The following is a 16,711-nucleotide window of genomic DNA, read 5'->3' as shown; positions in this document are numbered from 1 at the left end:
GGCTAGACATTACAACCGTTGAGATATAGACAGGGCTAGACATTACAACCGTTGAGATATAGACAGGGCTAGACATTACAACCGTTGAGATATAGACAGGGCTGGACATTACAACCGTTGAGATATAGACAGGGCTGGACATTACAACCGTTGAGATATAGACAGGGCTAGACATTACAACCGTTGAGATATAGACAGGGCTGGACATTACAACCGTTGAGATATAGACAGGGCTGGACATTACAACCGTTGAGATATAGACAGGGCTGGACATTACAACCGTTGAGATATAGACAGGGCTGGACATTACAACCGTTGAGATATAGACAGGGCTGGACATTACAACCGTTGAGATATAGACAGGGCTGGACATTACAACCGTTGAGATATAGACAGGGCTAGACATTACAACCGTTGAGATATAGACAGGGCTGGACATTACAACCGTTGAGATATAGACAGGGCTGGACATTACAACCGTTGAGATATAGACAGGGCTGGACATTACAACCGTTGAGATATAGACAGGGCTGGACATTACAACCGTTGAGATATAGACAGGGCTGAACATGACAAGTTATTAAAACCTTTTCCATTGACATTATTGTTCCATTCTATTTTAGATACTGATCTTGGGTCAGTTTTGAGTTTCAGCCTCAGTAGTTAAGGTAATGATTAGGGTCTCGTAAGCTGGTCCTAGAATTAACGTCAGGAAGTAAAGAAACACACTAACTAGTATTAATGTTAAAGAAGTAGAGAAATATCTTTCTTAGATACCGATCTTGGGTCCGTTTTGTGTTTCAGCCTCAAGTAGTTCTAACTTCTGTTATCTCTCACCCACTCCCTCCCTCCCCGTCTCCCACTGTCCCTCCCTCCCTCTTTCCCTCGTTCTTAGCCATGAATACAAGCTCTGAAGACTATTGTTCATTCATACAGAGAGATGGAGGGAGGGAATGAGGGAAGGAAAGTAGGGGAGAGAGAGAAATAAGGGGTTGAGTGAGGAGGGAAGGTGAAGGTTGGGGATGGAGGAGAGAGAGAGAGAGAAAGAGAGAGAGATATGGAGAAACAGAGAGAGGGAGAAAGAGAGAGTGAGATGAGTGAGTGAGTTACAGATTGGAAGCAGCATGAAGGAGAGACAGGAGAGGGGCAGTAATAGGGAGAGACAAAGATATGAGAGAGAGGGGAAGGGAGAGAGAGACAAAGGTATGATAGAGAGGGCCAGAGAGAGAGAGACAAAGATATGAGAGAGAGGGCCAGGGAGAGAGAGACAAAGGTATGAGAGAGAGGGGCAGGGAGAGAGAGACAAAGAGAGAGAGGAAGGGAGAGAGAGTCAAATATATGGGAGAGGGCCAGAGAGAGGGCCAGAGAGAGAGAGACAAAGATATGAGAGAGAGGGGAAGGGAGAGAGAGACAGCGATATGAGAGAGAGGGGAAGGGAGAGAGAAGCCAGAGGTTACTAGTATGGAAAAGCCCACCTGAGCAAGATGTTGCAGTAAGGGTTGGGGATGCCAGCTGTAGTAATCTGGGATGTGGCAGTAAGGGTTGGGGATGCCAGCTGTAGTAATCTGGGATGTGGCAGTAAGGGTTGAGGATGCCAGCTGTAGTAATCTGGGATGTGGCAGTAAGGGTTGGGGATGCCAGCTGTAGTACTCTGGGATGAGGCAGTAAGGGTTGGGGATGCCAGCTGTAGTAATCTGGGATGTGGCAGTAAGGGTTGGGGATGCCAGCTGTAGTACTCTGGGATGTGGCAGTAAGGGTTGGGGATGCCAGCTGTAGTAATCTGGGATGTGGCAGTAAGGGTTGAGGATGCCAGCTGTAGTACTCTGGGATGTGGCAGGAAGGGTTGGGGATGCCAGCTGTAGTAATCTGGGATGTGGCAGTAAGGGTTGGGGATGCCAGCTGTAGTACTCTGGGATGTGGCAGTAAGGGTTGGGGATGCCAGCTGTAGTAATCTGGGATGTGGCAGTAAGGGTTGAGGATGCCAGCTGTAGTAATCTGGGATGTGGCAGTAAGGGTTGGGGATGCCAGCTGTAGTACTCTGGGATGAGGCAGTAAGGGTTGGGGATGCCAGCTGTAGTAATAGGGAATAGCACTATATAGGGAATAGGGGCCATTTGGGATTCTCCTAAGAAATGTACTAGGGTTGCCAGGAAAATCCAAACTTTCGTTTACTCTGCACACACACACACGCACTCAATCACGCACGCAAGCACACACACACACACACACACACACACACACACACACACACACACACACACACACACACACACACACACACACACACACACACACACACACACACACACACACACACACACACACACACACACACACAGAGCTACTGCTGACTTCAAGGGAAAGTAGAATGAATAGAATGTGTTAATGCTGGGAGAGGAGAGAGAGGGGGCAGAGAGAGAGGGGGAGAGAGAGAGAGGGGGGGAGAGAGAGGGGGGAGAGGAGAGAGAGGGGGAGAGAGAGAGAGGGGGAGAGAGAGAGAGGGGGAGAGAGAGAGGGGGAGAGGAGAGAGTGGGGGGAGAGAGAGAGGGGGAGAGAGAGGGGGAGAGAGAGAGAGAGGGGAGAGAGAGAGAGGGGGGAGAGAGAGAGAGGGGGGAGAGAGAGAGGGGGGGAGAGAGAGGGGGGGGAGAGAGATGCGGTTGATAGTAGGTTGTCTCTGTCCACTCTACAACATAACATTGACATATTGAGAGATTTTCCCATGTCAAAGGACAATGAAGTAAATCAAATCCAATCAAATGTTATTTGTCACATACACATGGTTAGCAGATGTTAATGCGAGTGTAGCGAAATGCTTGTGCTTCTAGTTCCGACAATGCAGTAATAACCAACAAGTAATCTAACTAACAATTCCTAAACTACTGTCTTATACACAGTGTAAGGGTATAAAGAATATGTACATAAGGATATATGAATGAGTGATGATACAGAGCAGCATAGGCAAGATACAGTAGATGGTATTGAGTACAGTATATACATATGAGATGAGTATGTAAACAAAGTGGCATAGTTAAAGTGGCTAGTGATACATGTATTACATAAGGATGCAGTAGATGATAGAGTACAGTATATACGTATGCATATGAGATGAATAATGTAGGGTATGTAAACATTATATTAGGTAGCATTGTTTAAAGTGGCTAGTGATATATTTTACATCACTTCCCATTATTAAAGTGGCTGGAGTTGAGTCAGTGTGTTGGCAGCAGCAACTCAATGTTAGTGGTGGCTGTTTAACAGTCTGATGGCCTTGAGACAGAAGCTGTTTTTCAGTCTCTCGGTCCCAGTTTTGATGCACCTGTACTGACCTCGCCTTCTGGATGATAGCGGGGTGAACAGGCAGTGGCTCGGGTGGTTGTTGTCCTTGATGATCTTTATGGCCTTCCTGTAACATCGGGTGGTGTAGGTGTCCTGGAGGGCAGGTAGTTTGCCCCCGGTGATGCGTTGTGCAGACCTCACTACCCTCTGGAGAGCCTTATGGTTGTGGGCGGAGCAGATGCCGTACCAGGCGGTGATACAGCCCGCCAGGATGCTCTCGATTGTGCATCTGTAGAAGTTTGTGAGTGCTTTTGGTGACAAGCCGAATTTCTTCAGCCTCCTGAGGTTGAAGAGGCGCTGCTGCGCCTTCTTCACGATGCTGTCTGTGTGAGTGGACCAATTTAGTTTGTCTGTGATGTGTATGCCGAGGAACTTAAAACTTGCTACTCTCTCCACTACTGTTCCATCGATGTGGATAGGGGGGTGTTCCCTCTGCTGTTTTCTGAAGTCTACAATCATCTAGTTTTGTTGACGTTGAGTGTGAGGTTATTTTCCTGACACCACACTCCGAGGGCCCTCACCTCCTCCCTGTAGGCCGTCTCGTCGTTGTTGGTAATCAAGCCTACCACTGTTGTGTCGTCCGCAAACTTTATGATTGAGTTGGAGGCGTGCGTGGCCACGCAGTCGTGGGTGAACAGGGAGTACAGGAGAGGGCTCAGAACGCACCCTTGTGGGGCCCCAGTGTTGAGGATCAGCAGGGTGGAGATGTTGTTGCCTACCCTCACCACCTGGGGGCGGCCCGTCAGGAAGTCCAGTACCCAGTTTCACAGGGCGGGGTCAAGACCCAGGGTCTCGAGCTTGATGACGAGCTTGGAGGGTACCATGGTGTTAAATGCCGAGCTGTAGTCGATGAACAGCATTCTCACATAGATATTCCTCTTGTCCAGATGGGTTAGAGCAGTGTGCAGTGTGGTTGAGATTGCATCGTCTGTGGACCTATTTGAGCGGTAAGCAAATTGGAGTGGGTCTAGGGTGTCAGGTAGGGTGGAGGTGATATGGTCCTTGACTAGTCTCTCAAAGCACTTCATGATGACGGAAGTGAGTGCTACAGGGCGGTAGTCGTTTAGCTCAGCTACCTTAGCTTTCTTGGGAACAGGAACAATGGTGGCCCTCTTGAAGCATGTGGGAACAGCAGACTGGTATAGGGATTGATTGAATATGTCCGTAAACACACCAGCCAGCTGGTCTGCGCATGCTCTGAGGGCGCGGCTGGGGATGCCGTCTGGGCCTGCAGCCTTGCGAGGGTTAACACGTTTAAATGTTTTACTCACCTCGGCTGCAGTGAAGGAGAGTCCGCATGTTTTCGTTGCAGGCCGTGTCAGTGGCACTGTATTGTCCTCAAAGCGGGCAAAAAAGTTATTTAGTCTGCCTGGGAGCAAGACATCTTGGTCCGTGACTGGGCTGGTTTTCTTTTTGTAGTCCGTGATTGACTGTAGACCCTTCCAATACCTCTTGTGTCTGAGCCGTTGAATTGGGATTCTAGTAGTAAAGAACGGAGTAGACAAACCGTAGCTGTGCAGATCTTTAAAATTATCAACACATTCTTTACAATACATGATCCTAGAGTAGAGAGGCTATGAACGATGACTCAGGGGATTGTGGGATTTGTAGTATTGGTGCCGAATGTGACAGCTGTGTCTGAAGGAGTAGAAAAGTTGTTGTGGGATGTTTTCTCTGGACACAGCGTTTTGAGAATAGTTACATTATGCAGGTGAGATGTAGTCAGGTCAAGGTGAGGAAGAGGTCTGTAGTCAGGTCAAGGTGAGGAAGAGGTCTGTGGTCAGGTCAAGGTGAGGAAGAGGTCTGTCGTTGTGGTCAGGTCAAGGTGAGGAAGAGGTCTGTGGTCAGGTCAAGGTGAGGAAGCGGTCTGTGGTCAGGTCAAGGTGAGGAAGAGGTCTGTAGTCAGGTCAAGGTGAGGAAGAGGTCTGTGGTCAGGTCAAGGTGAGGAAGAGGTCTGTCGTTGTGGTCAGGTCAAGGTGAGGAAGAGGTCTGTGGTCAGGTCAAGGTGAGGAAGCGGTCTGTGGTCAGGTCAAGGTGAGGAAGAGGTCTGTAGTCAGGTCAAGGTGAGAAAGAGGTCTGTCGTTGTGGTCAGGTCAAGGTGAGGAAGAGGTCTGTAGTCAGGTCAAGGTGAGGAAGAGGTCTGTCGTTGTGGTAAGGTCAAGGTGAGGAAGAGGTCTGTCGTTGTGGTCAGGTCAAGGTGAGGAAGAGGTTTGTGGTCAGGTCAAGGTGAGGAAGAGGTCTGTTGTCAGGTCAAGGTGAGGAAGAGGTTTGTGGTTGTCGTCAGGTCAAGGTGAGGAAGAGGTTTGTGGTTGTCGTCAGGTCAAGGTGAGGAAGAGGTTTGTGGTTGTCGTCAGGTCAAGGTGAGGAAGAGGTTTGTGGCCAGGTCAAGGTGAGGAAGAGGTCTGTCGTTGTGGTAAGATCAAGGTGAGGAAGAGGTTTGTGGTCAGGTCAAGGTGAGGAAGAGGTCTGTGGTCAGGTCAAGGTGAGGAAGAGGTCTGTCGTTGTGGTAAGATCAAGGTGAGGAAGAGGTTTGTGGTCAGGTCAAGGTGAGGAAGAGGTTTGTGGTCAGGTCAAGGTGAGGAAGAGGTGTGTGGTTGTGGTCAGGTCAAGGTGAGGAAGAGGTTTGTCGTTGTGGTCAGGTCAAGGTGAGGAAGAGGTCTGTCGTTGTGGTCAGGTCAAGGTGAGGAAGAGGTCTGTGGTCAGGTCAAGGTGAGGAAGAGGTTTGTCTTTGTGGTCAGGTCAAAGTGAGGAAGAGGTTTGTCGTTGTGGTCAGGTCGAGGTGAGGAAGAGGTTTGTCGTTGTGGTCAGGTCAAGGTGAGGAAGAGGTCTGTGGTCAGGTCAAGGTGAGGAAGAGTGTTGTGGTTATGGTGAAGAAATGGTTCTAACCCTTACACCTCTCTCTCCTCTCCCTCGCTTCTCCCCTCTCCCCTCCTCTCTCCCCCTCTCTCCCCTCTCCCTCCCTTCTCACCTGTCTCCCCTCTCTCTCCCCTCCTCTCTCCCCCTCTCTCCCCTCTCTCTCTCTCTCTTTCTCTCTTTCTCCCTCTTCCGACCTCTCTCTCACTCTCCCCCTCCCCCCCCCCCCCCCTCTCCTCCAGGTCTTTTCCAAGGTGTTCAGTCATGAGGCTCTGCAGTCCTACCTCCCTAAGATCCAGCAGGTGATCCAGGAGTCACTGAGGCTGTGGAGCTCCAACCCAGAACCCATCAACGTCTACAGGTGACTTCTAAAACCCACTCCAGCTAGAAGAGCCCCCCCCCCCAGCAGTAGTGCAGTGGTTAGGAGAAACTCCCTTGGAAAGAGGAAACCTGGAGCGGAACCCTGCTTGTTTATAGATACCCTCCTCCCTCTGAAGTTACTTTCCTGGACTCTCACTGATTGGTTGACTGATTGGCTGACTGATTGGTTGACCGATTAATTGACTGCTTCCCCCAGGGAATCCCAAAGGCTGTCGTTCCACATGGCAGTGAGGGTGTGGTTGGGGGTTCAGGGTCGTCAGCCTACATAAAGGCTACATAGGGCTACGTAGGGTTGCCATGTCTGGTTATTAACCCCCCCTCCCTCCCTCCCTCCCTCCCTCCCTCCCTCCCTCCCTCCCTCCCTCCCTCCCTCCCTCCCTCCCTCCCTCCCTCCCTCCCTCCCTCCCCAGGGAATCCCAGAGGCTGTCGTTCCACATGGCAGTGAGGGTACTGCTGGGGTTCAGAGTAGCAGACGAGGAGATGAGACACCTGTTCAACACCTTCCAGGAGTTTATAGACAACATCTTCACCTTACCCATAGACCTGCCTTTCAGTGGATACAGGAAGGTACAAAAAGCACTTTAATAACAGACAAATTCACATGTGCAAGGATTTTAATCTGATCAACGAGAGGCTGAAGTAAACCAACTGTAATTGAACCTGAAGCTGTCGTGAAACCGTAATTCATCACACGCCATTCTTGTTTGTCACACACATCACTGACATCACTGACCACATGTCTCTGTGGGTTTTGACTTCTGTAGGGTATCCGTGCCAGGGACACACTGCAGAAAGGAATAGAAAAAGCCATCAGGGAGAAACCCCTCTCTTCCCAGGGGAAGGATTATAGCGACGCACTTGATATCTTGCTGGAGAGCGCAAAAGAGAACGGCACTGAACTCACAATGCAGGAACTCAAGGTAGGAACCTTTCTTTCCTCGGAACTCTCTCCACCTCTCTCTACCTCTCTACCTCTCTCTACCTCTCTACCTCTCTCTACCTCTCTACCTCTCTACCTCTCTCTACCTCTCCACCTCTCTCTACCTCTCTTCCTCTCCACCTCTCTACCTCTCCACCTCTCTACCTCTCCACCTCTCCACCTCTCTACCTCTCTACCTCTCTCCACCTCTCTACCTCTCTCTACCTCTCCACCTCTCTCTACCTCTTTACCTCTTTACCTCTTTACCTCTCTACCTCTCTCTACCTCTCTTCCTCTCCACCTCTCTACCTCTCCACCTCTCTACCTCTCTACCTCTCTACCTCTCCACCTCTCTACCTCTCCAACTCTCTACCTCTCTACCTCTCTACCTCTCTCTACCTCTCTTCCTCTCTACATCTCTACCTCTCTCTACCTCTCTTCCTCTCTACCTCTCTACCTCTCTCTACCTCTCTTCCTCTCTACCTCTCTACCCCTCTACCTCTCTACCTCTCTCTACCTCTCTCTACCTCTCTTCCTCTCTACCTCTCTACCTCTCTCTACCTCTCTCTACCTCTCTTCCTCTCTACCCCTCTTCCTCTCTACCTCTCTACCTCTCTTCCTCTCTACCTCTCTACCCCTCTTCCTCTCTACCTCTCTACCTCTCTTCCTCTCTACCCCTCTTCCTCTCTTCCTCTCTACCCCTCTTCCTCTCTACCTCTCTACCCCTCTTCCTCTCTACCTCTCCAAGTCTCCTTTAAGGCTTGTAAAATGCTTTACAGGCTGAAAGTCACCATGGCTGTTTCCCAAAGGACATTCTATTCCCTATATAGTGCACTACTTTAGACAAGGAGTGGCACCCTATTCCCTATGTAGTGCACTACTTTAGACCAGGACTGGCACCCTATTCCCTATTTAGTGCACTACTTTAGACCAGGACTGGCACGCTATTCCCTATATAGTGCACTACTTTAGACCAGGACTGGCACCCTATTCTCTACATAGTTCACTACTTTGGACCAGGACCCTATTCCCTATATAGTGCACTACTTTAGACCAGGTATGGCACCCTATTCCCTACATAGTGCACTACTTTAGACCAGGTATGGCACCCTATTCCCTACATAGTGCACTACCTTGTAAGTGCAGACCGAGGCCATCAGCACCAGAACACACCAATGTATGAACAGCTCCTGATGTGCACTAAAACCTAAATCCCACTCAACAACCCAAACTTACTGTACATATTTCCCAGAGACATGAATGTGGATATGATGGCTAATTTCTGGATTGTCTCACTTTGTAACACTGCCTTTAAATAAAGGTTCAATCCAAAAAACATCAGCTCCTCATTGGCTATTTTTACATTGGTTTAAAGTTGGGTATCTTGCAGCAGGGGCGGCAGGGTAGCCTAGTGGTTAAAGCGTTGGACTAGTAACCGAAAGGTTGCCAGTTCAAATCCCCGAGCTAACAAGGTACAAATCTGTCGTTCTGCCCCTGAACAGGCAGTTAACCCACTGTTCCTAGGCCGTCATTGAAAATAAGAATTTGTTCTTAACTGACTAGCATAGTAAAATAAAGATTAAATAAAAAAATATCGAGATTAATTTATTGGATATCTGACCAGTATCACAAATCAATGTATTGGATATCTGACCAGTATCACAGATCAATGTATTTCAGAAGTGATATCGGTGCTATAGTGTAGTTTTAATATCAGTTTCCCTACAGATGACCACATCCTAATGAACACATCTCTCTTCTGCCTCTTCACCTCGTCTCCAGGAGGCGACCATTGAGCTGATCTTCGCAGCGTTTGCCACCACGGCCAGTGCCTCCACCTCTCTCATCATGCAGCTCCTACGCCACCCTGCCGTGCTGGAGAAGTTACGAGAGGAGCTCCGGACCAGGGGGATCCTCCACAACGGCTGTCTGTGCGAGGGGGAACTGGGTCTGGACACCATCGTTAGTCTGAAGTATCTGGACTGTGTGATTAAGGAGGTGCTGAGGCTCTTCACGCCCGTGTCTGGGGGTTATAGGACGGCCCTGCAGACCTTTGAACTAGACGTGAGTGTTATATATTTAGTTATATTTCTATTGTGTCATCTGTTAATCTCTCTCTCCCTTCCCATCTTGTCTTCTTATGTTGTCTTTTTTCTATTATTTTGTCTTATCCGTTGTCTTGTCTTGTCATTTGTCTTGTCTTTTGTCTATTATTTTGTCTTGTCCGTTGTCTTGTCTTGTCATTTGTCTTGTCTTCTCTTATATTTTGTCTTGTCTTCTCTTATATTTTGTCTTGTCTTTTGTCTATTATTTTGTCTTGTCCGTTGTCTTGTCTTGTCTTGTCATTTGTCTTGTCTTCTCTTATATTTTGTCTTGTCTTTTGTCTATTATTTTGTCTTGTCCGTTGTCTTGTCTTGTCATTTGTCTTGTCTTCTCTTATATTTTGTCTTGTCTTCTCTTATATTTTGTCTTGTCTTTTGTCTATTATTTTGTCTTGTCCGTTGTCTTGTCTTGTCTTGTCATTTGTCTTGTCTTCTCTTATATTTTGTCTTGTCTTTTGTCTATTATTTTGTCTTGTCCGTTGTCTTGTCTTGTCATTTGTCTTGTCTTCTCTTATATTTTGTCTTGTCTTCTCTTATATTTTGTCTTGTCTTTTGTCTATTATTTTGTCTTGTCCGTTGTCTTGTCTTGTCTTGTCATTTGTCTTGTCTTCTCTTATATTTTGTCTTGTCTTCTCTTATATTTTGTCTTGTCCGTTGTCTTGTCTTGTCATTTGTCTTGTCTTCTCTTATATTTTGTCTTGTCTTTTCTTGTCTTTTGTAAATGACTCTTCCCCTTTTCTCTCTCTCCGTCCCCAGGGGGTACAGATCCCAAAGGGTTGGAGTGTGATGTACAGCATCAGAGACACACACGATACCTCCTCCGTCTTCAAGGACGTGGACGCCTTCGACCCCGACCGCTTCTCCCAGGAACGCTGCGAGGACAAGGAGGGACGCTTCCACTACCTTCCGTTCGGCGGCGGCATCCGCTCCTGTCTCGGGAAACAGCTCGCCACTCTCTTCCTCCGTATACTGGCCATCGAGCTGGCCAGCACCAGCCGGTTTGAGCTGGCGACCCGGAATTTCCCTAGAGTGGTGACGGTGCCGGTGGTTCACCCGGTGGACGGGTTGAAGGTGAAGTTCTACGGTCTGGATTCTAACCAGAACGAGATTCCGTCCGATCTACTTGCCGACATCAAAACGGAAGAGCTGCTGGGAGCCGCTGTGTAGATCGTTGATTTGGATTGGACGAAGTAAGGGGAAGGAGGAAGGGAGGGATGGAATAGAGGGGGAGGAGGAGGATGGATGGAGGACATGGCAGAGAGAATAAAAGGAGGATGGGAGGTCAGGATCTAGCAACCCCCCCCCCCCCTCATTTTGCTGATGTCTTGGAATGTTGGATGTCTCCGTTGAACTCTAAAAAGGAACATTCTGAATTCCGATCCCTTCTCTTTTGTCGTGTTGTTGTTAGTCATTGGAACTTTCTGGGAGACTCTAAGAAGAAGGACAGAAGCTGCCAAAAAAGGTGTATAATCTCTATTCCGTTTGTTTTCCAAGAAATATACAAAACTATGTATAAAATGAAAAGTAATGTAATATAATGAATGAATAAAAAAACAGAAGATTTAATGTTGAGAGAAGTTATGCACAATTCGGAAACAGATTCTTACGGGGAGTGTATTTGGATTAGAGGGATGGATGCAGGTAGGGATAGAACAGGGTATAATGATTTAAGAAGCTTAGGGATAACAGACAGGAGAGAGAGAGAGACTCTTAAAGTGAATGAAGCATCCAGAGCTAGAGAGAGAAGGGTCAGAGGTGGGTTCATACACACTTGTATATAGCAAGGTGCTCCAAATCCAGTCCTGGCAAGTGTTAAGGTTTTACAGGCTTTTCTTCCAGCCGTGCTCTAACACACGTCTCTCACACAATCCAGCTAGCAACCTATCAACTATCACGATTAGTCAAGTGAGTCGTTTTTACCCGGAAAATGGACTATAATTCTCCAAGATGGGGTTGAAACGGAGACCCCCTGCTATAAAGGACTTCAGGGAGAATGCAAAAGAGAGACTCAAAACCTGGAAAGGACTTTAGGATTGTGTGTTAATAGCTCAGGTGTGGAAGGGGATCTTTCATTGGACTTATTTTCATATCTTCATTTTTTTTTTTTACTCAACCTGCACATAAGAGATGATCAGCTGTTCCCATATCATCCCCCTTCCCCTTCAAACCCTCGAATCTGTGCTATGATGTCATCGGACGACGTGTCCGTGTGTCCGTCGCTTGGCCTGATATCTGCCTCTTTGCTTGACTGGATGTGTTACGGACATAAAGGAGAACCATTTTTCTAAAGCTATCAGAATCGTCTAAGCTGGAGGAAGAATGATAGAGAGAAAGAGAAGGGGAGATAAAGAAAGAGAAGACGCCAGGGAGAGATGAAGAGAGGGAGAGATAAAGGAGGAGAGGAGACCTATATACTTGCTGCTTGAGAGTTGCTTTGTTTTTGTTTTGTATTTCAGTTGGAGCAGAGTGTTGTTGTACTCTGTGGGACGTGAAGGTGGCATTTTGACTAGCTGCTCCTCTTTATCAACACAAAAATGCAAAATTGATTTAAAGAAAAATCTAAACTTTATTAGCTAATGAGATTTAACAACGTGAGACGAATGCACAATCAGATTCATTTTTGGAACTTATTACTAATCCCAACACCAGGAAATGTCCATCATGGATACGGAGAGAAAATACTTCCAAAACAAAACTACTTCCTTTATAACTCGTCAAAAGAACACTTAGAACTTAATGAACATTCCGGAACTCACAAACATTCTGGAACTCACAAACATTTTTGGAATTCACAAACATTCCGGAACATTCTGGAACATTCTGAAACCAAATCCCGGAATCCTTGGACAGTTGGGAGTTTTATCTGGAGGGAGCTAGGACCCAGGGACTGTTGGGAAAAGCTTCTATAAATGATATTCTACTACCGTCTTCTACAGATATATAATGTCTATAGTGTTAAAGACGTATATATTCTGGGACCAACTACACCACTGATTGTCTACACATTCTATAAGTACAGTGAGCTGCTTCTGTGTTTCTAAATGACAGTTATAGAAGTGCTATCATATATAGATTGCAAGTGAGATTCCTCGACATTTTTCGTTTTTTTTATTTTATTTTAAAATTGTATTTAGCAAATATTTGTATTTTGTGAAAAGCAAAGAGGGAGTTCTGTTTATTCTGATTCTTGTGTTTAGTAAGTAAGCCTTGAGTTAACACCTGTTCTATCTAATACCCTAATATTATTATTATTGACTATTAATATTTCTTATTGTAATAAAATATTATTGTTTTAAGTTGCCATTTTTATTATATTTCCAGAGTTTTAGTATAAATGTCAAAAGTCTGTTTGTTGGTAAATATCTTTATATTTAGTACGATATGAATTATTTCAGTTATATTGTAAAACAGCGTTGAATATGTTAATATTGTTTATTGTAATAATTATTCTTATTTGGGGTTATTATTATAATTATCATTATAATTATTATACTAATAATTATTATTATTATCACCACATTCATTTATTATTAATATTAAGAAGACAATTACTTGCGAGGTTCAGTATTGAAGTGTCACATGGCTTCATTGGTTATTTTCTCTGTTTGTGTCCCATTTGACACCCTATTCCCTATACAGTGCACCACTTTTGATCAGAGTCCTATGGTATGTAGTGAACTAATTCGGGACTAGGGTGTCATTTGGGATGCAAGTCTATCGCTGTCTGTCTGTCTTTCTGTATATAATGTGTATTTCATTTTCCAGATCCCAACAATTCACTTAGTTCAAATATGAATGTTTTTCAACTGTGATTCTTAAATGTAATAAAACTCCTGTAATAAAATATAATGTGAAAATTAAGACTAATGATTATTTCAATTGTCCGATGTCAACTGATAAATCAATCAATAGTTCTCTATCGATTATTTAGCTGTCCAAATACCGGAGGGACACATCAACCGTCAACCAAACAAGTCGGTGGTTTCCCTGTTCTGTGGTTTCCATGGTTGCACGATTCCGTGGTTCTGTGGTTCCGTGGTTCTGTAGGTCCAATGCTCCACTTTTACAAGGTTCTTCTAAGGGCTGGCTCCAGGGATGAGCGACATAAGCGGTCAGCCCTCGCTCAGTTACACATCTTTAATTTTTTAGGAACTCAATCGGCGTCTCAACTTTCTATTGAGAGTTAACCTCTTTGAACTCTAGGGGCGCAATTTCATTTTTGGATGAAAAACGTTCCCGTTTTAAACAAGATATTTTGTCACAAAAAGATGCTCGACTATGCATATAATTGCTACTGTTCGAAAGAAAACACTCTGACGTGTCCAGAAATACAAATATCTTCTCTGTGCGTGCCCTTTAACGTGAGCTTCAGGCAAAACCAAGATGACTTGGCATCCAGGAAATGACAAGGATTTTTGAGGCTCTGTTTGTCATGATCTCCTTATATGGCTGTGAACGCAAGAGGAATGAGTCTGCCCTTTCTGTCGTTTCCCCAAGGTGTCTGCAGCATTGTGACGTATTTGTAGGCAGATCATTGGAAGATTGACCATAAGAGACCACATTTACCACGTGTCCGCCCGGTGTCCTGCGCCGAAATTGGTGCGCAAAAGTCACCTGCCAGTATTTTTCCAAACAATACACAGAGTAAAGCAAGCTTCCACGAACTGCATGTCAATGAAGAGATATGTGAAAAAACACCTTGAGGACTGATTCCAAACAACGTTTGCCATGTTTCGGTCGATATTATGTAGTTAATCCGGAAAAAGTTTTACGTTGTAGGTGACTGCATTTTCGGTTCGTTTCAGTAGCCAGGCGCAATGTAGAAAACGGAACGATTTCTCCTACACACAGAAGCTTTCAGGAAACACTGCGCATTTGGTGTGTAACTGAGAGTCTCCTCATTGAAAACATCAGAAGCTCTTCAAAGGTAAATGATTTTATTTATTTGGTTATCTGGTTTTTGTGAAAATGTTGCGTGCTACATGTTATTCAAAATGCATTCCTAGCTTTGCATACTCTTACACAAATTAGTCCATTTCTATGGTTCAAAAGCATATTTTGAAAATCTGAGATGACAGTGTTGTTAAGAAAAGGCTAAGCTTGAGAGCAGATGCATTATTTTCATTTTATTTGCGATTTTCAGAAATCGTTAACGTTACATTATGCTAATGTGTTTTTTCACATATCTCTTCATTGACATGCAGTTCTTGGAAGCTTGCTTCTCTCTCTCTGCTCCATGGAAAAATACTGCCAGGTGACTTTTGCGCACCAATTTCGGCGCAGGACACCGGGCGGACACGTGGTAAATGTGGTCTCTTATGGTCAATCTTCCAACGATCTGCCTACAAATACGTCACAATGCTGCAGACACCTTGGGAAAACGACAGAAAGGGCAGACTCATTCCTCTTGCGTTCACAGCCATATAAGGAGATCATGAAAGACAGAGCCTCAAAAATCCTTGTCATTTCCTGGATGCCAAGTCATCTTGGTTTTGCCTGAAGCTCACGTTCTAGGGCACGCACAGAGAAGATATTTGTATTTCTGGACACGTCAGAGTGTTTTCTTTCGAACAGTAGCAATTATATGCATAGTTGAGCATCTTTTTGTGACAAAATATCTTGTTTAAAACGGGAACGTTTTTCTTCCAAAAATGAAATAGCGCCACCATAAGTGTAAGAGGTTAAGAAAAGGCTAAGCTTGAGAGCAAACGCATTATTTTAATTTTATTTGCGATTTTCAGAAATCGTTAACGTTGCGTTATGCTAATGAGCCTGAGGCTTTAGTCACAATCCCGGATCCGGGATGGGGAGTTTCAAGAAGTTAAAATAGTAGAATACACAAGGAGAAATTTGAACAATTAGTTTTTTACGGAAGAAACAGGGTCGGCTCAGGGTCTTTCAGGACGATGAGAAGAAACAGGGTCGGCTCAGGGTCTTTCAGGACGATGAGAAGAAACAGGGTCGGCTCAGGGTCTTCCAGGAACCACAGAAGAAACAGGGTCGGCTCAGGGTCTTTCGTGCATCAGCAGTTTTTCTCCTATGTCAGCCACTGACAGTCACCCTCGATTGGTAAATCTGGCCAGAAAAATGGCGAAATGGGCAGAATTTCAGTAAATTAGCAGCAAAACGGAATATTATTTTTTTATATATCTGAGCCACATGACAAAATTAGTAGAATTGCATGAAATTTGTTCGGAACACCAACCAAATCTCTTAGGGCCTCCATATGACTAGAGCCTTGTTTCTTCTGGGATTCCTGGAAGACCCTGAGCCGACCCTGATTCTTCTCATCGTCATGAAACACCCTGAGCCGACCCTGTTTCTTCTCATCGTCATGAAAGACCCCCTCCATGTTGGTCACAGAGTGAGAGACGCAGGTTGTGTGTGTGTGTGCCTGTATGTGTGTGTGTGTGTGTGTCTGTGTTTGTGTGTGTGTCTGTGTTTGTGTGTGTGTCTGTGTGTGTGTATGTGTGTGTGTGTGTCTGTGAGTGTGTGTGCACGTATAGATGTGTGTGTGGGTGTGGAACTACAATATGTTACTCCACCATTGCTTCATAACCACAAAAACAAATCTTTTAATGAACAGAATCAGAATCATGTAACACAACCACAGTTCAGTCACATCAATGTAGTCTTTGTTTGGGTTCATAGATTCAGGACCAGAACAACACATTTGTTTTTACATGGAAACATTTGGGACTATGGAGACAAAACTCGATGTTGCTCAAAACATCATCCTTAATTTGACATGCCGACCGGGCGTACGTCATATGCTGATATTGTCCATCCACGTCAGACGCGAAATATCAAAAACAAACTCTCAACCATACTATATTAATTTGGGGGACAGGTTGAAAAGCATGGAACATTTTGGCTAGGTAGCTTACTATTGCTAGCTCATTTGTCCTGGGATATAAGCATTTATATAGAACTAGGCAAGTCAGTTAAGAACAAATTCTTATTTACAATGACAGCCTACGGGAGAACAGTGGGTTAACTGCCTTGTTCAGGGGAACAGTGGGTTAACTGCCTCGTTCAGGGGAACAGTGGGTTAACTGCCTCGTTCAGGGGAACAGTGGGTTAACTGCCTCGTTCAGGGGAACAGTGGGTTAACTGCCTT

The 16,711-nt window shown here is 45.4% G+C and overlaps 1 protein-coding gene across 1 annotated transcript in view; it reads left to right on the top strand.

Annotated features, from left to right (window-relative positions):
- The window catches only part of LOC135510222 (cytochrome P450 26B1), a 34,476-nt gene extending 21,024 nt beyond the window's left edge, over positions 1–13,452 (top strand). The window contains exons 3-7 of the mRNA XM_064931016.1: positions 6,432–6,550; positions 6,981–7,137; positions 7,335–7,490; positions 9,272–9,553; positions 10,348–13,452. Coding sequence (XP_064787088.1) covers positions 6,432–6,550; positions 6,981–7,137; positions 7,335–7,490; positions 9,272–9,553; positions 10,348–10,758 — 1,125 coding nt within the window. The 3' untranslated portion in view covers positions 10,759–13,452. The remainder of the gene's footprint in view (positions 1–6,431; positions 6,551–6,980; positions 7,138–7,334; positions 7,491–9,271; positions 9,554–10,347) is intronic.
- The last annotated feature ends 3,259 nt before the right edge of the window (positions 13,453–16,711 follow it).

This window comes from Oncorhynchus masou, chromosome 23 (assembly GCF_036934945.1).
Source record: "Oncorhynchus masou masou isolate Uvic2021 chromosome 23, UVic_Omas_1.1, whole genome shotgun sequence".
NCBI lineage: Eukaryota > Metazoa > Chordata > Actinopteri > Salmoniformes > Salmonidae > Oncorhynchus > Oncorhynchus masou.
The sequence above is the reverse complement of the archived record's forward strand: the minus strand, read 5'-3'. Positions and strand labels throughout refer to the sequence as shown.